Genomic DNA, 27,265 nt, shown 5'->3' on the forward strand with positions numbered 1-27,265 from the left:
AGGAGGTGCCTGGGTCGATTCTGCCCTGGATTGAGTCATATGGGTTAGTCTAGGAGGTGCCTGGGTCGATTCTGCCCTGGATTGAGTCATATGGGTTAGTATCGGAGGTGCCTGGGTCGATTCTGCCCTTGATTGAGTCATATGGGTTAGTCTAGGAGGTGCCTGGGTCGATTCTGCCCTTGATTGAGTCATATGGGTTAGTCTCAGAGGTGCCTGGGTCGATTCTGCCCTGGATTGAGTCATATGGGTTAGTCTAGGAGGTGCCTGGGTCGATTCTGCCCTGGATTGAGTCATATGGTTTAGTCTCAGAGGTGCCTGGGTCGATTCTGCCCTGGATTGAGTCATATGGGTTAGTCTAGGAGGTGCCTGGGTCGATTCTGCCCTGGATTGAGTCATATGGGTTAGTCTCGGAGGTGCCTGGGTCGATTCTGCCCTAGATTGAGTCATATGGGTTAGTCTCGGAGGTGCCTGGGTCGATTCTGCCCTTGATTGAGTCATATGGGTTAGTCTAGGAGGTGCCTGGGTCGATTCTGCCCTAGATTGAGTCATATGGGTTAGTCTAGGCGGTGCCTGGGTCGATTCTGCCCTTGATTGAGTCATATGGGTTAGTCTCGGAGGTGCCTGGGTCGATTCTGCCCTTGAGTGAGTCATATGGGTTAGTCTCGGAGGTTCCTGGGTCAGTTCTGCCCTTTATTGAGTCATATGGGTTAGTCTCAGAGGTGCCTGGGTCAATTCTGCCCTGGATTGAGGCATATCGGTTAGTCTAGGAGGTGCCTGGGTCAATTCTGCCCTGGATTGAGTCATATGGGTTAGTCTCGGAGGTGCCTGGGTCGATTCTGCCCTTGATTGAGTCATATGGGTTAGTCTAGGAGGTGCCTGGGTCGATTCTGCCCTGGATTGAGTCATATGGTTTAGTCTCGGAGGTGCCTGGGTCGATTCTGCCCTGGATTGAGTCATATGGGTTAGTCTCAGAGGTGCCTGGGTCGATTCTGCCCTGGATTGAGTCATATGGGTTAGTCTCAGATTTGCCTGGGTCGATTCTGCCCTTGATTGAGTCATATGGGTTAGTCTCGGAGGTGTCTGGGTCAATTCTGCCCTTGATTGAGTCACATGGGTTAGTCTCGGAGGTGCCTGGGTCAATTCTGCCCTTGATTTGGTCATATGGTTTAGTCTCGGAGGTGCCTGGGTCGATTCTGCCCTTGATTGAGTCATATGGGTTAGTCTCAGAGGTGCCTGGGTCGATTCTGCCCTGGATTGAGTCATATGGGTTAGTCTCGGAGGTGCCTGGGTCGATTCTGCCCTGGATTGAGTCATATGGGTTAGTCTCAGAGGTGCCTGGGTCGATTCTGCCCTGGATTGAGTCATATGGGTTCGTCTAGGAGGTGCCTGGGTCGATTCTGCCCTGGATTGAGTCATATTGGTTTGTCTAGGAGGTGCCTGGGTCGATTCTGCCCTGGATTGAGTCATATGGGTTAGTCTCAGAGGTGCCTGGGTCGATTCTGCCCTGGATTGAGTCAAATGGGTTAGTCTCAGAGGTGCCTGGGTCGATTCTGCCCTTGATTGAGTCATATGGGTTAGTCTCGGAGGTGCCTGGGTCGATTCTGCCCTGGACTGAGTCATATGGGTTAGTCTCGGAGGTGCCTGGGTCGATTCGGCCCTAGATTGAGTCATATGGGTTAGTCTCAGAGGTGCCTGGGTCGATTCTGCCCTTGATTGAGTCATATGGGTTAGTCTAGGAGGTGCCTGGGTCGATTCTGCCCTTGATTGAGTCATATGGGTTAGTCTCAGAGGTGCCTGGGTCGATTCTGCCCTTGATTGAGTCATATGGGTTAGTGTAGGAGGTGCCTGGGTCGATTCTGCCCTGGATTGAGGCATATCGGTTAGTCTCAGAGGTGCCTGGGTCGATTCTGCCCTAGATTGAGTCATATGGGTTAGTCTAGGAGGTGCCTAGGTTGATTCTGCCCTAGATTGAGTCATATGGGTTAGTCTAGGAGGTGCCTAGGTCGATTCTGCCCTAGATTGAGTCATATGGGTTAGTCTAGGAGGTGCCTGGGTCGATTCTGCCCTTGATTGAGTCATATGGGTTAGTCTCGGAGGTGCCTGGGTCGATTCTGCCCTTGATTGAGTCATATGGGTTAGTCTCGGAGGTGCCTGGGTCGATTCTGTCCTAGATTGAGTCATATGGGTTAGTCTAGGAGGTGCCTGGGTCGATTCTGCCCTGGATTGAGTTATATCAAAGATTTTCATTTGTCCATGCTGCTTCGTCACTTGACAATCATAATTAATCCATAAATGTGCTAATCATATCCAATGACCATGAAAAGATAGGTCTAGACACTTCATTTACCATGATTGGATGCTTGAATACAGTTATTGCAGAAAATCTATTTTTTTAAATAATGGTGGCATCTAATTTGCATACTTCATTGAATTGTATGCATATAATTGATCCAGAAACGAACTTTTCATAATCATCAACCCTGAAAACATGAGTCTAAACACTTCATTTGCTATGAATGGATGCTTAGATAAAAAGTTAGTGGAAATTCGGCATTTTTTCAATGGCGGCAGCTAATTTGCATATTATGTGAATTTGATGCCTTTCCACCAAATATATTTGGGTATACTTTTAGTTTGGTGCGAAGGACACATTTCTGAAATGCATAGCAGTGAAAAAAATTCTGTTTCACAATTAGTGGTGGGTTGCACCATAAAATTTGTTACATTGACTGGACGATCAGCATTTAGATAGAGACTTGGACAAACACTATAATATGGCATCTAATGGAAGGAGGAAATTTCTCTGTAATTGCCCTGATGAGTGCAGAGAGAAAAGCAACGTCATATAGATGGGATCACCCAAAATTCCCAGGGAGGTTGCATCACTTCCCCAGAGCTCAATGGCTGTAATTGTCTGAAGTCAAAGGTGTTGCCTCGTGTATTTGTCTGCATGTGTGTTGTGTTGCAGCTGCTCCCTGAGACTTAGACCCTGTAAAAGAAAAAAAAAACGAATAATAGGTTTCCGCAACCATCCTTGACAATGTTGTGGAACGTCGACCGACCACTTATTTTTTCTTCAACCCCCACGTTTCACCTTTATTCACTTTTAAATTCGTTTTCTGCGCAACTGCTTCAGCGATTGGTACGAAACTTTCAATATAGGAGAGCATGTATTAATGAAGATTTTTTTTAAACACAGTTACAGTATATGATGATTGGATGGAAAATGCAGCTGGCATTGCAAAAAGTCTGTTTTCTGTAGGCATCTGTTTGCCGGGTGTTTCACGTATACTACAAGATCACTGTATATACTATCACGTATAAATACTACAAGATCAATGTATATGCTATCACGTATAAATACTACAAGATCAATGTATATGCTATCACGTATAAATACTACAAGATCAATGTATATACTATCACCTATAAATACTACAAGATCAATGTATATACTATCACGTATAAATACGACAAGATCAATGTATATGCTATCACGTATAAATACTACAAGATCAATGTATATGCTATCACCTATAAATACTACAAGATCAATGTATATGCTATCACGTATAAATACTACAAGATCAATGTATATACTATCACCTTTAAATACTACAAGATCAATGTATATACTATCACGTATAAATACGACAAGATCAATGTATATGCTATCACGTATAAATACTACAAGATCACCTATAAATACTACAAGATCAATGTATATACTATCACGTATAAATACGACAAGATCAATGTATATGCTATCACGTATAAATACTACAAGATCAATGTATATGCTATCACCTATAAATACTACAAGATCAATGTATATGCTATCACGTATAAATACTACAAGATCAATGTATATACTATCACGTATAAATACTACAAGATCAATGTATATACTATCACGTATAAATACGACAAGATCAATGTATATGCTATCACGTATAAATACTACAAGATCAATGTATATACTATCACCTATAAATACTACAAGATCACTGTATATACTATCACGTATAAATACTACAAGATCAATGTATATGCTATCACCTATAAATACTACAAGATCAATGTATATGCTATCACGTATAAATACGACAAGATCAATGTATATACTATCACGTATAAATACGACAAGATCAATGTATATACTATCACGTATAAATACTACAAGATCAATGTATATACTATCACGTATAAATACTACAAGATCAATGTATATGCTATCACGTATAAATACTACAAGATCAATGTATATGCTATCACGTATAAATACGACAAGATCAATGTATATACTATCACGTATAAATACTACAAGATCAATGTATATACTATCACGTATAAATACTACAAGATCAATGTATATGCTATCACCTATAAATACTACAAGATCAATGTATATGCTATCACGTATAAATACGACAAGATCAATGTATATACTATCACGTATAAATACTACAAGATCAATGTATATACTATCACGTATAAATACTACAAGATCAATGTATATGCTATCACGTATAAATACTACAAGATCAATGTATATACTATCACGTATAAATACTACAAGATCAATGTATATGCTATCACCTATAAATACTACAAGATCAATGTATATGCTATCACGTATAAATACGACAAGATCAATGTATATACTATCACGTATAAATACTACAAGATCAATGTATATACTATCACATATAAATACTACAAGATCAATGTATATGCTATCACGTATAAATACTACAAGATCAATGTATATACTATCACGTATAAATACTACAAGATCAATGTATATGCTATCACGTATAAATATGACAAGATCAATGTATATGCTATCACGTATAAATACTACAAGATCAATGTATATACTATCACGTATAAATACTACAAGATCAATGTATATACTATCACGTATAAATACTACAAGATCAATGTTTATACTATCACGTATAAATACGACAAGATCAATGTACATACTATCACGTATAAATACTACAAGATCAATGTATATACTATCACGTATAAATACTACAAGATCAATGTATATACTATCACGTATAAATACTACAAGATCACTGTATATACTATCACGTATAAATACTACAAGATCAATGTATATGCTATCACCTATAAATACTACAAGATCAATGTATATGCTATCACGTATAAATACTACAAGATCAATGTATATACTATCACCTATAAATACTACAAGATCACTGTATATACTATCACGTATAAATACTACAAGGTCAATGTATACACAAAGAATTAAGTTAAGCACCCCTACACAAAGAATTAAGTTAATCACCCCCTAATATATATTCTTTGTGTAGTGCGGCACCCTCCAATAGCCAATCTGGATGAATTGGAACGTGCATTACATCGGGAATGGAACAACCTGCCACAGCAACGCATACGACGGCTTACAGGGTCTATGAGACGTAGGGTTGAGTCAGTGATCCGATCACGTGGGTCCTACACACGTTATTGACGCAAAGATCGCTAGAGGTCTTCTCAGAACAATGACTGTACGTTAGAAAACATAAACGTCATCCACACTGTCCGTGATGGACCTATAGCTCCATACTTAAATTGAGGTGAAAATATGCCTAAAATTCCCAAAAAATTTCACCTTAAATTATTCAGAATAAAATATTGAAAACGGCATGATTGTTATGTTTTTATGTGACCATAATATCACTTCTCCAGAAAATATAGCAATATCATGGATATATTACACTGTATTGACGACAACAAACTTGTAATGTGCGAGGTTGTAAAAAAACGGGGGGGGTGCTTAACTTAATTCTTTGTGTATATATGCTATCACCTATAAATACTACAAGATCAATGTATATGCTATCACGTATAAATACTACAAGAACAATGTATATACTATCACCTATAAATACTACAAGATCAATGTATATACTATCACGTATAAATACTACAAGATCAATGTATATACTATCACGTATAAATACTACAAGATCAATGTATATGCTATCACGTATAAATACTACAAGATCAATGTATATGCTATCACGTATAAATACTACAAGATCAATGTATATGCTATCACGTATAAATACGACAAGATCAATGTATATGCTATCACCTATAAATACTACAAGATCAATGTATATGCTATCACATATAAATACTACAAGATCAATGTATATACTATCACGCATAAATACTACAAGATCAATGTATATACTATCACGTATAAATACTACAAGATCAATGTATATACTATCATGTATAAATACTACAAGATCAATGTATATGCTATCACGTATAAATACTATAAGATCAATGTATATACTATCACGTATAAATACTACAAGATCAATGTATATACTATCACGTATAAATACTACAAGATCAATGTATATGCTATCACGTATAAATACTACAAGATCAATGTATATACTATCACGTATAAATACTACAAGATCAATGTATATACTATCATGTATAAATACTACAAGATCAATGTACATACTATCACGTATAAATACTACAAGATCAATGTATATACTATCACGTATAAATACTACAAGATCAATGTATATACTATCACGTATAAATACTACAACATCACTGTATATACTATCACGTATAAATACTACAAGATCAATGTATATACTATCACGTATAAATACTACAAGATCAATGTATATACTATCACGTATAAATACTACAAGATCAATGTATATACTATCACGTATAAATACTACAAGATCAATGTATATGCTATCACGTATAAATACTACAAGATCACTGTATATACTATCACGTATAAATACTACAAGATCAATGTACGTATATACTGTCACGTATAAATACTACAAGATCAATGTACGTATATACTGTCACGTATAAATACTACAAGATCAATGTACGTATATACTGTCACGTATAAATACTACAAGAAGAGAGATGTTTGGCTGTCTACCTGTCCGTCTGTCTGGGTGTCACTTTTCTCAGAGATGGCCGAACGAATCTCAAACTTACAGAGGTTGATCTTTTTCTTTTAGTGTTTTGGTCACTAGTGCAGGAAAGTGGTTTAGGCACATTCATTCTTTTCAACAATTTGAAAACAAAAATTGGATTTTTTTTTTAATTACTCATTAGTGTCTTAACATTTGTAGCTATGTGAAAGGTAATATTAAATGACCCCTGTCCCCATTTATTAGTGAGTGTAGGGCGGTGTTTTAGGCCCCCACAAAAATAGAAAAAAACAAAATACGATTTCTTCAAAATTCCAACAGGATTAGAACAGCACCGGGCAAGGCCGGGTACCCCTGCAAGTCAGGAATAAATGTCCTCGACCTCGCTTCACTCAGCTTTGGCCGAATAAAACTGTATTTCAATTCTTCCCCACTGTGAACCTGAGCAAAAACAGCCTCTGTATAACTTTTCTGCTGCTACTTTTATCACTTCATATGGTGGATAAACAAAGAACCCAGGACCTATAACTTGAAATGAAAATGGTCTATTGCAGAAAGAAATCATTGTGTTGAGCTTCAGGTCAAAGACTACGGTGGTGTCTCCAGGCATTTCTGGCTTTTGCCAGTCTGGCGTCCAGCCCTCTACGCTCACATATCTGAGTTTGGCATCAAAGTCCATCTTCACACTTGGCTTGCAGATTGCCTTGAAGCAGATGGGAAATGTATTGCTTTTGATTATATAGTTTCCATTCAACCTCTTATGACATGTATTTCTTACAGCAGCGGAATAATACTGTAGTTTCCATTATCGAAACTATAGTACTGTTCTTCATATGAATACGCAACCCCTCTTTCTTTTTGGAAAAAACCGTTTTGCACCACTTCATTGGAGATTCCACTCCGTTATCAAAACCCTCAATTCATTAACAAATAAGCAGTAGTTGCATTCCTTCTGATCCAGAAAACACAACAAACAGGCCTACTACCTACAGCAGGATAAAGAACTCGGGGAAAGTCAAAAATTCCTACTTAGTTCCGGCCGAGTAATTGCCTTGATAATTCTTAAAGTTTCTGATTTAACTCTGGAACAAGTACAGTCTCGAGAGCTTCTGTTTATTTCCATACTCGTGTTTAAATTGGGATCTCGAGAAAAATTCAGATTTAAACGTATTCATACTTGTGCAACATTTTGCATCAGGGAAACAGTGCAAATATTTTAACATTGGCTGAAAGAGTAATGTTTAACGATGATGATCACAATTGGTGGAGGATAACAATTGAAACGAGAACGACACTCAGTAGAGCGCATACTCCCACCGTGGGTTTAGTTGGAATAAAACGTTTTGTTTAACATCCCCTCTCCCCAAAACAATAAATGAAAAGGAAAGTAGGCCCGAACTGTCAGAGAATTTATTTTCATATATCTCGGAATTAGAGGAGAAAAACATCATTTAAGAATAAGAATAAAAGCTTTAATGCAGTAAAACAGAAAAAAATCTTTCTCAAAAAAATTTCCAAAAAAAATTCCTGGATCCGGAATAATATCCTGAACTTCACCAAAAACTGATCAATTCTTCCTTATCCCAAGGGCAATCATCCCACCAACTTTCATCCAAATCCGTTCAGAACTTTTCCAGATATCTTGTTCACAAACACACGAACATACGAACACACACACACACACACACACACACACGGACGGACACGATCGAATGAGTTACTCCCTGGCGGGAGTAATAAACCTGAAAATCGCAGAGCCAGAACCAGAATTATTTATTTGGTCTGGGAAGCCCATGCGAGGTTTCTTCTTCTTCAGCCTCTCACAACCACGGAGGTATATAATAAACCTGGAGAGCCAATGACGGCTGTCGGCTGAAGCTAGCGGAAGTTGCTTGGCGGCCATATTGGGAAGCCGATTGTGTCTGCGTCCGTGTTTGATCTCACAATCAGCTGATCTCACAATTTCTGATTCATTTTGGATGCTTACCGACTGTAAGGAGTCTTATTTGTGAACGCGCTGTTTCAAAATGCCACAGTGTGTTGCATTTGACTGCACAAATACCTCAGGGAAGGCCTCCACATGCACATTTCACAAGTAAGTGACAAACCGCGATCGCGGGTGTTCTGCTTTTTCAGTTTTTGGCGTGGTCACGGTGGTGGGGCTAGGTAATTAAGTTTCAATGAAGTTTCAATGAAGTTTGAACACTGTGTTTGAATTTGATGATGTTAGACCACGCGCAGGGTGTGCAATACGACACAGATCTCAAATATAACTGTATTGTGTATTCACTAGGGCTATGTGAGTATGTCAGACTGATGTCTGATTGACTCATTCATTGATTCAGATTGAAGTATCGAGATTGACTCGTCAGCTCGTGATCATTGTCAAGTGATTTAATTTGTGATGAGCTTAACTTAATTGTCCAGTCTACTACTGTCAGGGTTTCCATGCCCTCCTGTGTCACTCGTGAGCAGAAAGAGCAAATGGGGGTTACTTGTGGAAGGTACGAAAGTCCGACACATGGCAAACATTAGCAGATGAAGTTGTATTTAACTATACATATGAAACTCAAAATATTATTTTGATATGGAGTCGTTTTGACTCGGATGTTTTGACTGCCCGCAACCACATTTTTGACCCGCAACCACATTTTGTGACCACAATGTATTTTGTTTCAAGGTTTCCAAAGGATAAGGACTTGTGCTCTCGATGGACATCTGCCCTGAGAAGGGAGTCCTTCTACCCCACCCCAGGCACCACAGTTCTGTGCAGTGATCACTTCAATGAGAGTGACTTCGACAGGACTGGTCAAACCGTCCGACTGAAGCCGAAGTCCGTCCCCAGCTGTTTCAACTTCCCAGCACATTTAAAGAAGGTAAACTATGCTATGTTGGTATTCCACCTATGTTAGGTTGGTATTCCCCATACAGTGGTGCCCACTTAAAGTCATACCGCTTATTTGAATATCCCGTCTATAGTCCTAGAATAGTGAAATCCAAAACCAGTTCCTATATAAACTATAGTGAATCTTCCCATGTAATGTCATATAATAATGTCATATCCCACTTAATTTCATAGTCAAATTGCTCACAATTGATTCCAAGCATAGTTATTTCCCAATTATTAACATACCTTCCTGTGGCCTCGCTCATTAACTCTGCCATCTGGCTAGGCGGCAGTCATGCATGGCTGATTATCACACCTACAAGTCACAAGACACTGAATTCATTCTCTGCATACATTGATCCCACAGAAAACATCGTTTCCATTCTCAGGGCCGCCACCATTTTGAATCCTGCCCATTGGAATATCCCGGATATTGCCATAATTTCATCCTGCACAGGGGGTATGATAATAAGCGGGCTCCACTGTATTATGTTGGTATTCCACCTATGTTATGATAGTAACCCATCACATGCCATGTCTGCTGCTTCATATGCAGCTCCTAAGACATCGTTTTATGGAGAACAACTCAGTTGCTTTTTAAAAAAATTAGAGCTGAGCCGAATCCCATTTTGTATACTTTCTTGGCATTTCCCCCCCGAAGCTTTGTTGTAATAATATTTAACAAAATGTTTAGTCTTTGAAACAATGTTACAATACGTCCAACGCAGTCACATCTATTTCTAATTAGAACCCCAATCTAATGAACGAAGCTTCTAAGCATTCGGCTCAGCCCTAAAAACAACTTAATGAGTATTAATGGTTCACCTTTTCTTTTCTTTCCAAATAGGTTACAGTTTTGAGGAAAGCGCCAGTGGCCAGGTCTGTCATCCAAGAAGATACACCAGAACCTCAAGCCACTACTCAAGATCCTGAACCTGAGGCGGGACCCTCATTTCAGACCACAGATCACTCCTACTCCGTCACAAGTCCACTGGTATTGAAGCACAAGCTCGATGAAGCAGTCCACAAGCTGGACAACTTTCGAAAAAAATTAAAAGTGAGTCAGCAACACAACAGAAGGTTAGCCAGAAAAGTGGAGTCCCTGAATACCATCGTGGAAGACCTGAGGGAGAATGGGATGGTCACCGACAATTGTATTGAAATGCTCAACACAACATTCTCTGGTGTGTCAAAAGCTATTGTGATCAGAATGCTGAAGAACAAAGGCAGCGGCACTTCATTTATTCACCTTCATGAGTTCACCAACACTTCATGTAAATATTTAAACTGTAAAAGCTGTGTTGCATGAGATGTCTATATCTCCGCTCCATTATTCATGTAACAATTACCATGTCCTGCTGAACGTTCCATTGCAACATGTAAGTCTTGTATGTTATGAATAGCAAAAACTTCCGAAACCCAAGAATTGTGTGGGTTAACTGCATGACAGCGTTTCATGTCATTTATGTGACTGACACTGTTGATGTGTTGCTGACCCATGTCAGTGTAGAATAAACTCTGGTTATCATTATATCTGCGTGGTTTCTAACATCTCGGTAATAGAAACATACACATCTTAGTTACAATATAATGACTGAATTAAGTAACATCATATAACATGACAACAAATCAGATCTTTATATTGAGGAATATTATAGAACAAGCCAAAGAATGGCAAACGACGATGTACCTCAATTTTATAGATTTCTAGAAAGCTTTCGACTCCTTGCCCAGAGAATGTCTGGGTCATAATGAAGAAATACAGCATACCTGGAAAATTAGTGAACCTTGTAAAAGCCCTTTACCAAGACTTTCAATGTGCGGTCGTCGACCAAGGTGAAACAACAGAATGGTTCAACGTGAAGACAGGAGTTAAACAGGGGTGTAACATGTCAGGATTCTTATTCCTACTAGTGGGTGATTGGGTCATGAGAAGGACGATAAAGAACACCGAGCGGTAATTTTGGGCACTTTTTTTTCAAACAAGCTCTAAACCATTGGATTCCCCAGGAAAAATGCGTCTAGAACCAACTTCAAACTTAATGAACACCATTTCCTTAAAGAACGGGATTCTGAGCCCGAATATCAGTTCAAATATTAGTATTAAAGCGCGGCGTTACGCGCGCTGCTTGCGAGCAAGGAGGAAGCGGACAAGCGGTAACTTATAAGCGTCTTTATTTCAGGAGCTCACTGTAACACTGGCGCGCTCCAGGCTGCGCGCCCGGTGTATATCATGAGGCCACGCCTACCCCTCGGGCGTGGCCACCGCCCACTTGGTGCGCGGAATGATGTCACCACGCCAGTGGGCTTTTGTGTCCGCCACAGTATTCTATATTAATTAAATAGTCGGCGGTCCTAAAATTCGCTCCAGTTGCATCATCAGTGCGCCACGCCTTTGCTTTGACAGGCTTTGTTTACAAAACGATCGGCTTCCCAATATGGCCGCCAGACTATTTCCGGTGGCTTCACGGCGGCTAATGCTGCGAGGTGGCCAATTGGCTCTCCAGGTTTATTATATACCTCCGTGCTCACAACCCTGGGTGAATATGCGATCTTTTAAAAAAAAGTTGGAATTTTGCCAAATCTGTTTTATTCTTTTGTTAATATATCTCAGCCATTGACAAATCTGGAACTAAGTCTTTATAAGTTCATCAAATACTGACACCACGAATGACATTCGCTGAGCTAAATGTTGATATCTCTTCTGAGGTTAAAAAAAAACAAAAAAAAAACAGTTTTAAAGCATTATATGTATCAAACGATACATTTTATGAAACTGGGAAACCTAATACACACTTTGGTCGTTTTAAAATGACAGAAGATGTCTTTATTAGAAGAAAAAAAAAATGAACATTGAAGACGACGCTGCTAACAAAATACACCGCTCTTACGCATAACCACGAGTTTAAACTACATTTACAACAAATATGAAAACTATTTTCATATCACAATGTTAAATATAGAATATATAGAAGATAATGTTAAAAACAAATGAGCCCTATCTTCCAATGGTAAAAAAATCCTGGATCCGGAATAATATCCTGAGCTTCACCAAAAACTAATCAATTCTTCCTTATCCCAAGGGCAATCATCCCACCAACTTTCATCCAAATCCGTTCAGAACTTTTCCAGATATCTTGTTCACAAACACACGAACACATACACACACACACACACACACACACACACACACACACACACACACACACACACACGGACACGAGTGAATGCATTACTCCCTGGCGGGAGTAACTAGAACGGCACTCGGTAGAGAGCATATGGCTCCGCCAGGCTGAACACTTTACGTTTTGCATCCCACAAACAGGTCGGATCTGGATTCGGACCTGAACCAAAATCTAATCAGCTTGTTCTTGTCACCTACCCAACCCATCCACCAAGTTTTGTAATGTCATCCACAACGTTTTTGAGTTATCATGCTATATATATCGTTCTTGGCGCTCACTCAATGGTGAAGAATCATTTTTTACAAATTAAAAATTCTATCCGAATCCACATTCAGATCTTCACCAAAATCGAATCGAATCGTCCTTGTCACACACCTAACCTCTCCACCTAGTTTCGACCAAATCCGTCCATAACTTTTTGATATATCCTGCTATGTATCGTTTTTTGCTCTGTCTCTCGATGGTGAAGAATCACTTTTTAAAATCTCAAACCAGATCCGGATCTGGATCTTCACCAAAATCGAATCATTTCGTCCTTGTCACATACCAAAGCTCTCCACGAAAGTTCGTCCGAATCCGTGCACAACATTTTGAGATATCCTGTTCACAGACAAACAAACAGGGTTGAAACCACCTTCGGTGTCGGGGGCAAATAGCATCTTATGAGGTAGTATTTCCAATGTGCCAGATGGTATCATGCATTTTCTGTATTATTTGGCCTGTGATTACACGATCAGATTATACAAGGTATACCTCTCTATTCCATACAAGGTATACCTCTCTATTCCATACAAGGTATACCTCTCTATTCCATACAAGGTATACCTCTCTATTCCATACAAGGTATAACTCTCTATTCCATACAAGGAATACCTCTCTATTCCATACAAGGTATACCTCTCTGTTCCATACAAGGTATACCTCTCTATTCCATACAAGGTATACCTCTCTATTCCATACAAGGTATACCTCTCTATTCCATACAAGGTATACCTCTCTATTCCATACAAGGTATACCTCTCTGTTCCATACAAGGTATACCTCTCTATTCCATACAAGGTATACCTCTCTATTCCATACAAGGTATACCTCTCTATTCCATACAAGGTATACCTCTCTGTTCCATACAAGGTATACCTCTCTATTCCATACAAGGTATACCTCTCTATTCCATACAAGGTATACCTCTCTATTCCATACAAGGTATACCTCTCTGTTCCATACAAGGTATACCTCTCTGTTCCATACAAGGTATACCTCTCTATTCCATACAAGGTATACCTCTCTATTCCATACAAGGTATACCTCTCTATTCCATACAAGGTATATCTCTCTATTCCATACAAGGTATACCTCTCTATTCCATACAAGGTATACCTCTCTATTCCATACAAGGTATATCTCTCTATTCCATAAAAGGTATACCTCTCTATTCCATACAAGGTATACCTCTCTATTCCATACAAGGTATATCTCTCTATTCCATACAAGGTATACCTCTATTCTATACAAGGTATACCTCTATTCCATACAAGGTATACCTCTCTATTCCATACAAGGTATATCTCTCTATTCCATACAAGGTATACCTCTATTCTATACAAGGTATACCTCTATTCCATACAAGGTATACCTCTCTATTCCATACAAGGTATACCTCTCTATTCCATACAAGGTATATCTCTCTATTCCATACAAGGTATACCTCTCTATTCCATACAAGGTATACCTCTCTATTCCATACAAGGTATACCTCTCTATTCCATACAAGGTATACCTCTCTATTCCATACAAGGTATACCTCTCTATTCCATACAAGGTATACCTCTCTGTTCCATACAAGGTATACCTCTCTATTCCATACAAGGTATACCTCTCTATTCCATACAAGGTATACGTCTCTGTTCCATACAAGGTATGCCTCTTTTTCCATACAAGGTATGCCTCTCTATTCCATACAAGGTATACCTCTCTATTCCATACAAGGTATACCTCTCTATTCCATACAAGGTATACCTCTCTATTCCATACAAGGTATACCTCTCTATTCCATACAAGGTATATCTCTCTATTCCATACAAGGTATACCTCTCTATTCCATACAAGGTATATCTCTCTATTCCATACAAGGTATATCTCTCTATTCCATACAAGGTATACCTCTCTATTCCATACAAGGTATACCTCTCTATTCCATACAAGGTATACCTCTCTATTCCATACAAGGTATACCTCTATTCCATACAAGGTATACCTCTATTCCATACAAGGTATACCTCTCTGTTCCATACAAGGTATACCTCTCTGTTCCATACAAGGTATACCTCTCTGTTCCATAAAAGGTATACCTCTCTATTCCATTCCATAAAAGGTGTTCCTTTGTTGGGTGTCCCTGATGCCACTTGAGTTGAAATCGTGTTATTGGCTCAAACTTTGAGGCTAATGTGGATGTGCACATTGGAACATTGTCACAATCACAATGCGCAAGAGCCTTCGTCGGGGCTGCCTATTTAATGTGTCGATACACCGCAAACTTTCATTACCCTTCCTTTTTAAATGCGCTGTAAAACTAGTGTGTTGGCAGGATAGGCTAGACATAGAGGTTCGCACGCCTGAGCTGTCTCGCCTGGGTTCACATCTCATGCCAGCTATAAACTGTTACTATACCCTGGTGTTTTGCAGGTGGGGCGAGGGATCAAAACATGAACATTAAACCGGGCGTCCCTGCTTCCATACTCTGCTTGCATTAGTTGGTGGACGTTAAATATCCCAAAATATCCTTTGCGAAGAACAGGCGAAGTGTTGCTGGCACCCTGGTTAAATCCCAAATCCTTGCCCTGACTACTGGGAAGGCAATGGCAACCCACCGAACATATAGCCCATACCAAAAAACTGCTTCGGCAGCACCGACACTCATTAAAGAGTCCGGTACATTGATTGATTTTTTTTATTTTTTTTTTGTATACAAGATCGAGGCTCGTGAAAGAGCAAACATTAATCGCAAAAAAAAACCGACACACAAAACATACAATAAAGGGAGTGGTCGACAAATGGGGAGAGAGAGGGAAGCACACAAGCACAACATTTGAGAGCAGGGACATCGGGAGATCTGTGGGAGGGGGGTCGAGGGATTCGGGGGAGGAGGCACGGGAAGGGGGGTGGGAGAGGTATAAAACACATGGACACTGCTAGGACTTCCAGGAAAGAAGTCGGAATTTAAAAAAAGTGGATGTGGGGTGAATTAGCGGGGGTAGAAAAGATCAAGGTTTTGGATGGGGGAAGATAAGAGATGGTGGTGAACAGCTGTTTTAAAGATCTGGAGGGAGGAGTGGGATTGAAGGGAGTGGGGGAGTTTGTTCCAGAGGCGGGAGAAAAGAGTAACGAAGGAGTGAAGATTTGATTTCGAAGTTTTGATGAAAGATTTGAAGATTTGATAAAATGATTGATAAAACAAGAGCGCTAACTTGAATTGTGGAAGCGTCATAAGAGTTCGTTTGATGTCCTTTTCCAAATGATCACGTGATTTACCCCTGAGCACTCCATGGCACCACACGACAACCACAAATGCAACCAAAAGTCAAACGGCTCAATGTATGCTAAGTAACTTGATTATGGTTTTGTTTACAGTTGAGTTGTGCTTGTGAACTATGAACTATCATTTGAATTGTACATTTTTGTTTCCACGAGAAGTCACTGTTATTGTCTGTGCCATATCTTTGAAGAATTTTGTTTGTGCCTTTGCCAGTGCATGCACAGCATTGGTCCACGTGGAACTTATAAACAAACCATGTGTTTGACACATGTACAAAAAGGGTGGAGATTCCTAAAACTGCCCTAAATACGTTTTGATCCAAAGACATCTATTTCTTCCTTTTCCTGCATCGGTTTGGCATGTGTGTACTGTCAAACACACAAATAAGGCCGACTGTATCTTCCTTTATATTGGTGCTGTGAAGAAAGTGATTTGTCTCTAATTGGCTTTACAAGTGATCCTGTTATTGTGAATGATGTATTATGTATTGTGCACAAATAAGAGGTATAGAACCACCTATAGAGGCCATGTTTCCCGCAGAGCAGGGTTGGCCTTTTTCGGACACCATGGTCCCCTTTTTTGAAGCAATGTTTTATGGCCAGATGCCCTTCCTGCCACCAACCCTGTTAGTCGCCAACCCTGTTAGTCGCCAACCCTGTTAGTCGCCAACGCCAACCCTGTTAGTCGCCAACCCTGTTAGTCGCCAACCCTGTTAGTCGCCAACGCCAACCCTGTTAGTCGCCAACCCTGTTAGTCGCCAACCCTGTTAGTCGCCAACGCCAACCCTGTTAGTCGCCAACGCCAACCCTGTTAGTCGCCAACCCTGTTAGTCGCCAACCCTGTTAGTCGCCAACCCTGTTAGTCGCCAACCCTGTTAGTCGCCAACCCTGTTAGTCGCCAACCCTGTTAGTCGCCAACCCTGTTAGTCGCCAACCCTGTTAGTCGCCAACCCTGTTAGTCGCCAACCCTGTTAGTCGCCAACCCTGTTAGTCGCCAACCCTGTTAGTCGCCAACCCTGTTAGTCGCCAACCCTGTTAGTCGCCAACCCTGTTAGTCGCCAACCCTGTTAGTCGCCAAACCTGTTAGTCGCCAACCCTGTTAGTCGCCAACCCTGTTAGTCGCCAACCCTGTTAGTCGCCAAACCTGTTAGTCACCAACCCTGTTAGTCGCCTCTTGCCATACGCAGGGAATTATCAGTGAAACTGGTACTCAATTTGCCGACCTCAGAAGGATGACATGATGAGTCAACCACCCTGGTGTTAATTCAGCGATCAACCGGGATTCAAACCCAGGATCCTAGGATCCCAAGCCAGCACCCCAACCACTAAGCCAACACCAGGATACACAATTAAGAGGTTTAAAATAATAGAGAGAATGCACGGTGTCATTCATTACTATACCTTGATCACAATTACTATATAATGAAATGGCATATTGTTTGGCATGGAAACTTTGCAAAATGTGATAATATCATGGCAATTACATTATATTCCATCATAATCCACTATATACTCTTCGCCATAAAAAAACCAAACATGTAGAATTGATAATGTAGTTGTTGAAGGGCTGTTGCAGCATTCATTTCAAGGACCTTTTTGACACGAAGGATGTGCAGAACACATGATTGCAAGTTTCACATGTCATAATTACCCTCGCCAGATAGTCCAGTCAATCTACGCCATTTTGGGGTCGAACCCACCACAAATTGCAATAGTAATGAAACATGCATTTTTCAATGTCAAATTTAGTGGAGAATGACATACTAAAAGTCAAGGAGAATCGGAGCATTGGAACATTTCCAATTTTTGCAATCTTTAAGAGAAGGTTTTAAGCGAAAATCTGCATAAAATTTTCAGACCAAAAACTGTTTCCGTGCTAAATCCTTATGAGATCCTTCAATTTTATGTCCCTGAGGCCTGCAATGTAATGGCTTTATGTGAACAAGTTCATATCGTACTATATATACAAAAAAAATCGTTAAATAATATTGAAAATAATATTGAAAAAAATATATATATATTGAAAAAAAAAAAAAGTGTTTTATTTAATAATTGAATGAACTGCGATTCAAGCACCAACCTAAGAGCTTATTCTTCTTCTGGATCACTTTCTGGTTCTGACAAGGTCACATTAGAACAGTGAAGTCCTTTGCATTCACTGCATGCGTAAGAGCATTCCAGGCTGTACTTGCGACAGCTGCATCGTAGGGTGCTGCAGTCTGTTTTGCAGCCACAGTGGATGGCATCTAGAAGGTAATCTGGAGCAGGCTTCATCTCGGTCATCACGGGAACCATTCTCTCGTCACGGATAGCCCATCCCCAACCATTGGCATCCATGGCAACTCCTTGCCACTGCTGAACCTGAACATACACCCGTAGGCAATGTTGCTTTGCAGATGCTGATGTAGGGGGCAGGGTACGAGGCTCAACTCTGACAGTGCTTGTTGAAACCTTCTGGTGGAAGCGTTGAAGCCTCAGCATGTCCAGTGTTTCCCCGGGCTGGGCATTATACAAGCAAACCAGGGTATTCTCTCCAGCTGTCATGACATCCTCTTTTGACGCTCCAGGAGTGTTGAAGTTTGCCAAAAGCTCGGAGAAATACGCACTGGAGTTCAGCTTCTTCAAGGCTGTTGATTTGCCAATCGAGTAAATTCTTGACGTGGTATCACAACCCAGGAGTCCATGTGCAACAAGAAGCTTGTCACAAACATTGCGTCCAAGTGTCTTTTGCACTTGCTCGATATTCCAACATCTTGCTTGCCTCCTTGACGTCAGCTTAGGCTCAGGTCGGAAGAACAGGTTGTGAGATGTGGGCCCTGCACGACTGCAAAGGAGAACAAGAAGATCGGTGTCGTCGCCAACTATCACGGTGTCCTTGGTGTTTGCACATGCAATGGCTGTCTCCACTATGAGAACATCTGCATCTGCCCTGGCATGATGAACAGCGTTGTGCCGCCGTTGAAGGTCATCACTCAGTAGATTGATGAAACGTTGTTTATTTGTTTGGTTGGCAAGGAAGTCATCTTTCTTCATAGTACATACCATGTCCGTTGTGAAGTTGACAAGGGGACTGCTGTGAGATCGAACGCGCCTGCTGTGCGCTACATCTTTGGTGGAGGGTGCGCTCACATATCCATCGAACACTATGACAGCGTTACCATACCTGTCTCCAACATATCGCACGTAGTGACTGGCGATTCCTCCATATGTCTCGCCAGAATTCCAAGGAATTCTGTGTAGCAATGCCCCACCATCCAGAACATATTGCACATTCTGTGGCAGCACTGTGTTGCGAACGTCAAGGGGGAGTTGTTTCCAAATGTCTTCGGCTAGCGCTGGCTTGTCGGCCTCAAGCAGGATATCAGTGGTCTTAAACAGTGCTGGTGGGAAACTGCTTAGTTCGTACTTGAAGACATCTTTGAGGTCATTACAGCGTGATCCTGCCGTACTCAGACGTTGGAACAACAGTTGTGGATCTATCAGAACGGATTGTCTGCCAGTTTTCAATGATGAACGTGTGTCAAGAGTCACAACCTGATCTTTCTTCTTGAACGTGTGATCAAGAACCTTTTTGTCAAGCATTCCATCTAAGATCTTCCTGCCGACTGACGCTGCTTGGTCAGCATTGACCGAATCTCCAGCTGTGATGCCAGTGTCAATGCTTTGCAGAGTTGGATCGTTTCCAAAGGGATCCTTTGATGACAGGTAGCGAATAAGTTTGTGCGTGTCATCTGTGTCCCGTCCTTGTCGAGCTGCGCTTTGTTCTTTGTGCTGGTCACTGGTCCCATACTGCACTGATGTGTACTCTTGCAAAGCCATGTTGACCTCTGCACATATGGGGGTGGACAGCAGCCACGTGATCCTTTGCGGCTCGCTCATTCCACGACCCCTTGTTAGTCCCCCTGTGGTTTTCACACTTCTCATGAGCACTTGCTCGATCACAAGATCTGTGGACAAGCCGGCCCAGTACCGATCTGAACGCCGCACTACGTGAAATCCATTCTGGAACTGATGGTGGACCTCCGGATGCTGAATAGACAGTTGTGCCAGTCGCTGCAGGTAGATGTACACAGATTTTGTGTACAGATTGTGGCCTGCAGCTGCTAGGTAGGGCAACATGTCGTGCAAAGCGTGCACGTGCAGACGCCAGTCACCAGTGCGTTCCGACCTCAGGAATGTCCTCAGAATGTCTATCATGTCCATGTATTGCAGCCATAGCTGTGCTGTACGCAGATCCTTCTTCGATTGTCGAGCAACATTCATGATGTCACGAACAGAGTCCAGAACCGGGGCTGAAAGGATATCTTCAGTGCAACCCTCACCCTTCAACAATGAATCATACAGGTTTCGTAGCTCACACAGGTCAACTGGGCCAGCTCCCACACTTTGCGACCCTGACTCGGTATCACGCGGATCCATGGCTGCCTGTGCCTCATCTATGCTTTGCATTATCGCGTCTTCACTTGGTTCGTCATCTCCTGTAGTGCCCTGAGGGCCATCATCCTGAGCCTGCGAACAAGCAGGCACTAGCGTACCAAGTACCCTTTCTGCGAGGAGAGTGTTCAGTGCTGCATCAACCAAGAGATGACCACGGATAGCTCGGTCATATGCCTTGCCAGAGAGCATGTGCGTTACAGTGTTCTCAGCATACACCAGTTCCAGAACAGAGCGCAGTCCAGATCCTGACATGATATTTCCAATACTCCCCAAGAAGCTCATCAACGTGTGGAAGCCTCCCAAGCGCAGTACAACCTTATAAAAGCGACCGTATCCAAGGTCCAAAGTCGTTGCTATGGAGATCATTGTTCGTGTAATTAAATTTTATTCACCTAATTAGGCTTTGTTCACCTAATTAGACTAGAGTAAAATCTAATTTGATATAAGAATATGATAGACCATTATATTAGCTTTCAAAATTCATTGATATGTATATTTTCGAAAAAATTCAATTGTATTGGGATAAAGCTACCTTAAATGTCAATTATCTCAATATATATACCTTTACATGTCAAATGTATTGTAAACCCAGGGCATAAGGCCTGTCTTACACTCTTAAACACTTACATTTCTGACATCTTTTGAGAATGTGAACGAAATAACAAATTAAGTGCATTATTTTGTGCCATTTTTATTAGCTTATTTTCGTGCATAACTGTCAAAAAGTGGTTGCTCGAAATGAATGTGTTCCAATGCCTCGTTATTCCTTGACTTTTACTATGTTATTACATGGGTCAAAAGAAGCAAAAATGCCAAGTTTCATTACTATTGCAATTTGTGGTGGGTATATTCGTAAAATGACCGGCCTAAGAGGAGAGGCTATTGCATTTGGGTCTGTTTGTTTGTCCGCACAGAACGTGGGTATGCTTTTCTCCACAAACGTTGGTCCAATTGACACGGAATTTTCTCCACAGGAGTGCCCACCCCCCTCCTGTGTAACTTCTAATGATAATGATGACATCATAGCTTACGTGGTATGGGCGCCATCTTGGAAAAACGAAAACGTTGCACCTCTATTATCTCCGAAACTGCTCCCTGGAAAAATTGAAACATTGCCAAGCACTTCTTGTTGTCGAAGGCAATAATTGTTCAGCACATGCAACTCATGCACCCTCAGGGTTTTATAGGTGACACGAGGCATTCTGAGAAAAGTTGAACCGGTCTTTCCGAAATAGCAGCATTTGGATCATCCAAGAAACATAATGATTACATTCTTTAACAAGCCATCACCATGCCACGTCTGTCAGAAAATGAGAGGAATCAAATCAATGGACACCTGCAAGCAGGGTCTTCCATTGGCGATGGTGCATATGGATCTTCAACATGAGGAGAGGAACTGTTTATGACCTCAGAAGATGTTACCAAGCCACTGAATCGACAAGAGACATGTCAAGAAGTGGACGCCCCAAGATAACGATACATTCCCATGACTTGTAGACCCGTCTACACAATCGGTTTCAAACTTTCCAGAGTACTGCAAACACACTTCCTGGGCCTCGATGCAGTGATTGCTGCTGGAGGTGGACATACCCGGTACTGAGATTGTTACTTCCAAGTGGGATCCCGATATGAAAACATTTGCCACAACGCAGCATTGCATGATTAGGTCCAAAAGAAGTGGACATGTAACGATTAAGCATTTATCAATGTCAGAGGTTTGCACCTCATTTGCAAAAGTTTGGCTGCACTGGTTCCTGCAGGTTCCTGCATGTGCCCCATGATGTCACATAAAGAAATACATCAACAATATTAAAATGTTCGGGGGTTTTTATGGTGGAGAATATATAATTATTCCTATTACATGATACACTAACTGCACTACCCGGGGAAATGAAATGAAAATGCATTTAAATATTTATTGCATGACAATCACAAAATATATCGCTGATCACTCCCGGGAAAAACTCAGGCAGGGTAGAAGAACATGCTCACTCGGACCTGAGCATGGAGGTGTTATAATAAAACCTAATATAGGCTCACGGGGAAAAACCCCAGGCAGTGTATAAGCACAACACCCGATTGAGGCCTGAAGGCCAATATTACCTGACTTGAATTTTTTTTTTTTATCGAAACAGTCCTCGACCTCCTCTTGATGAAAGAGTAGGCCATGCAAAGTTTAGTTGCACTTGTTCCTGCAAGGCTGAATGCATAAATGAACAAACACACACAAACAAACTTTCTTCTATATACTCGATATAAAAGAATAACAAAAATTGTAGATGTAGGTAAACAATAATAATTTATGTCATTGTATTAATACTGTCTGTCATACATTAGAATTGAATTACATATGTATTGTTTATTCAAGCCATACTTTAAGATAGCCACTAATAAGGTTTTAAAGGTAGTTGTTGTACTCGTATTTACAGTTTGGTGTCAAGAGTGCACATTATTGTCTTTTCATTACTTCATACCTTACTATGGTTTTCTCAATAACTAATGTAATTCTGAAACATGGTATATGCACACTGCAAGGTCAGTTGCACACGTTCTTCAATCTCATGCATTGGTAGTGTAAATCTGCATTTTTCACCAAATTGCAAATAAAGCATGATTGTTAAACATGTAATGCTCCATACAGCATGAAATTGCTACATAATTCACTTGATTTGATGCACCATACTCTTTACAGAGCGTTTGTGCTGCTGAAGCAGTTTCTTGGCATGGGTTATACTGTGTGCTTTGCCATTACCTTCCCAGCATTGTTTGTCCATGCTCTATATTTTTACATGCTGGGCATCAAGCAAGGAAGCAGCGCGTACCATAATTTTAGTCTTTGGTATGACTTGGCCGGAGTTTGAACCACCGACCTCCCAGACTCATACAGAGCGGACTTTTTACCTAACTATCCATTACACCCAAACCATTACACCATAACTATTACACCAAAACCATTACACCCTAACCATAAACACATTAACACATGAAACACACATTATTAAACACATAAACACATTACACCAACATAAACACATTTTAAAGGCCATTTTCCCTGCTAGAGCGGGGGTTAGCCTTGTTAGCGGGGGTTAGCCCCATGACAATCTTCTCCATTTCGCTCTATTTTCTGCATCTCTCCTTGTTAACCCCCTTGCCCGCATTTCTTCTTCCACCATCTTTAGCCAAGTCTTTCTCGGTCTTCCCCGTCCTCGACTTCCTTCTACATTCATTTCCATCACTCTTCTCAACCAGTCACTTTCATCCTTCCTCAACACATGACCATGATGGTCATGACCTAACCATAAACACCCGAAACATTATACCATAACCATTACACACAAATCATTACAGCCTAACCATAACACCCCAAACATTACACCCTAACCATTACCCCCTAACCATTACACCCAAACCATTACACCCAAACCATTACACCCTAACCCTTACACCCTAACCATTACATCCTAACCATTACACCCTAACCATTACACCCAAACCATTGCATCATAATTAACCATTACATCCTAACTATTACACCCTAACCATTACACCATAACCATTACACCCTAACCATTACACCCTAACCATTGCATCATAATTAACCATTACACCCTAACCATTACACCCTATCCATTACACCCTAACCATTACACCCTAACCATTACACCCAAACCATTACACCCAAACCTCTACACCAAAACCATTACATCCTAACCATTACACCCACACCATTACATCCTAACCATTACACCCAAACCATTACACCCAAACCATTGCATCATAATTAACCATTACATCCTAACTATTACACCCTAACTATTACACCCTAACCATTACACCATAACCATTACCGCCAAACCATTACACCCAAACCATTACACCCAAACCATTGCATCATAATTAACCATTACATCCTAACTATTACACCCTAACCATTACACCATAACCATTACACCCTAACCATTACACCCTAACCATTACATCCTAACCATTACACCCTAACCATTACACCCAAACCATTGCATCATAATTAACCATTACATCCTAACTATTACACCCTAACTATTACACCCTAACCATTACACCCTAACCATTACACCCAAACCATTGCATCATAATTAACCATTACATCCTAACTATTACACCCTAACTATTACACCCTAACCATTACACCCTAACCATTACATCCTAACCATTACACCCTAACCATTACACCCAAACCATTGCATCATAATTAACCATTACATCCTAACTATTACACCCTAACCATTACACCATAACCATTACACCCTGACCATTACACCATAACCATTACACCCTAACCATTGCATCATAATTAACCATTACACCCTAACCATTACACCCTAACCATTACACCCAAACCTCTACACCAAAACCATTACATCCTAACCATTACACCCACACCATTACATCCTAACCATTACACCCACACCATTACATCCTAACCATTACACCCAAACCATTACACCCAAACCATTGCATCATAATTAACCATTACATCCTAACTATTACACCCTAACTATTACACCCTAACCATTACACCATAACCATTACCGCCAAACCATTACACCCAAACCATTACACCCAAACCATTGCATCATAATTAACCATTACATCCTAACTATTACACCCTAACTATTACACCCTAACCATTACACCATAACTATTACCGCCAAACCATTACACCCAAACCATTACACCCAAACCATTGCATCATAATTAACCATTACATCCTAAATATTACACCCTAACCATTACACCATAACCATTACACCCTAACCATTACACCCTAACCATTACACCATAACCATAACACCTTAACCATTACACCATAACCATTACACCCTAACCATTACACCCTAACCATTGCATCATAATTAACCATTACACCCTAACCATTACACCCTAACCATTACACCCTAACCATTACACCCTAACCATTACACCCTAACCATTACACCCTAACCTTTACACCCAAACCATTACACCCAAACCTTTACACCAAAACCATTACATCCTAACCATTACACCCACACCATTACATCCTAACCATTACACCCAAACCATTACACCCAAACCATTGCATCATAATTAACCATTACATCCTAACTATTACACCCTAACTATTACACCCTAACCATTACACCATAACCATTACCGCCAAACCATTACACCCAAACCATTACACAAAACCATTGCATCATAATTAACCTTTACATCCTAACAATTAGACCCAAACCATTACACCCAAACCACTACACCCTAACCACTACACCCTAACCATTACACCCTAACCATTACACCCTAACCATTACACCCTAACCATTACACACAAACCATTACACCCAAACCTTTACACCCAAACCATTACATCCGAACCATTACACCCAAACCATTGCATCATAATTAACCATTACATCCTAACTATTACACCCTAACTATTACACCCTAACTATTACACCCTAACCATTACACCATCACCATTACCGCCAAACCATTACACCCAAACCATTACACAAAACCATTGCATCATAATTAACCATTACATCCTAACAATTACACCCAAACCATTACACCCAAACCATTACACCATAACCATTACACCATAACTATTACACCATAACCATTACACCATAACCATAACACCCTAACCATTACACCCACACCATTACACAAAACCATTGCATCATGATTAACCATTACATCCTAACAATTACACCCAAACCACTACGCCCAAGCCACTACACCCAAACCACAACACCCTAACCATTACACCCTAACCATTACACTCTAACCATTACACCCAAACCATTACACCCAAACCATTACACAAAACCATTGCATCATAATTAACCATTACATCCTAACAATTACACCCAAACCATCACACCCAAACCAATACATCATAATTAACCAGTACATCCTAACCAGTACATCCTAATCATTACACCCTAATCATTACATCATAATTAATCATTACATCCTAACCATTACATCCTAACAATTACACCATGACCTCATATACACCCTCGCAATTACACCATGACCTAATATACACCCTAACAATTACACCCAAACCATTACACCCTAACCATAACACCCAAACCTTTACATCCAAACCATTACACCCAAACCATTAGATCATAATTGACCATTACATCCTAACCATTACACCCTAACCATTACACCCTAACCATTACACCCTAACCATTACACCCAAACCATTAGATCATAAT

At 40.6% G+C, this 27,265-nt stretch overlaps 2 protein-coding genes across 2 annotated transcripts in view; one reads left to right on the forward strand and one right to left on the reverse strand.

Moving 5' to 3' along the window:
• LOC137433434 (uncharacterized) overlaps positions 1-27,265 on the reverse strand; it is a 232,225-nt gene that overhangs the window by 203,980 nt on the left and 980 nt on the right. The window lies entirely within an intron of this gene.
• Positions 8,808-11,167, forward strand: LOC137419188 (THAP domain-containing protein 2-like). Its single transcript, XM_078786197.1, has 3 exons — positions 8,808-9,066; positions 9,652-9,847; positions 10,706-11,167. Exons 1-3 carry the CDS (start codon positions 8,999-9,001, stop codon positions 11,165-11,167), a joined length of 726 nt encoding a protein of 241 aa, XP_078642323.1. The 5' UTR covers positions 8,808-8,998.

The sequence above is a fragment of the Myxine glutinosa genome, chromosome 10 (genome assembly GCF_964187855.1).
Source record: "Myxine glutinosa chromosome 10, kmMyxGlut1.1, whole genome shotgun sequence".
Classification (NCBI taxonomy): domain Eukaryota; kingdom Metazoa; phylum Chordata; class Myxini; order Myxiniformes; family Myxinidae; genus Myxine; species Myxine glutinosa.

Excerpts from the sequence above, each read along its gene's own strand:
- LOC137419188 (XM_078786197.1), top strand. The coding sequence starts at position 8,999 with ATGCCACAGTGTGTTGCATTTGACTGCACAAATACCTCAGGGAAGGCC. Across the intron at positions 9,067-9,651 it reads TCCACATGCACATTTCACAA|GTTTCCAAAGGATAAGGACT; the intron begins GTAAGTGACAAA and ends TTTTGTTTCAAG. Across the intron at positions 9,848-10,705 it reads TCCCAGCACATTTAAAGAAG|GTTACAGTTTTGAGGAAAGC; the intron begins GTAAACTATGCT and ends CTTTCCAAATAG.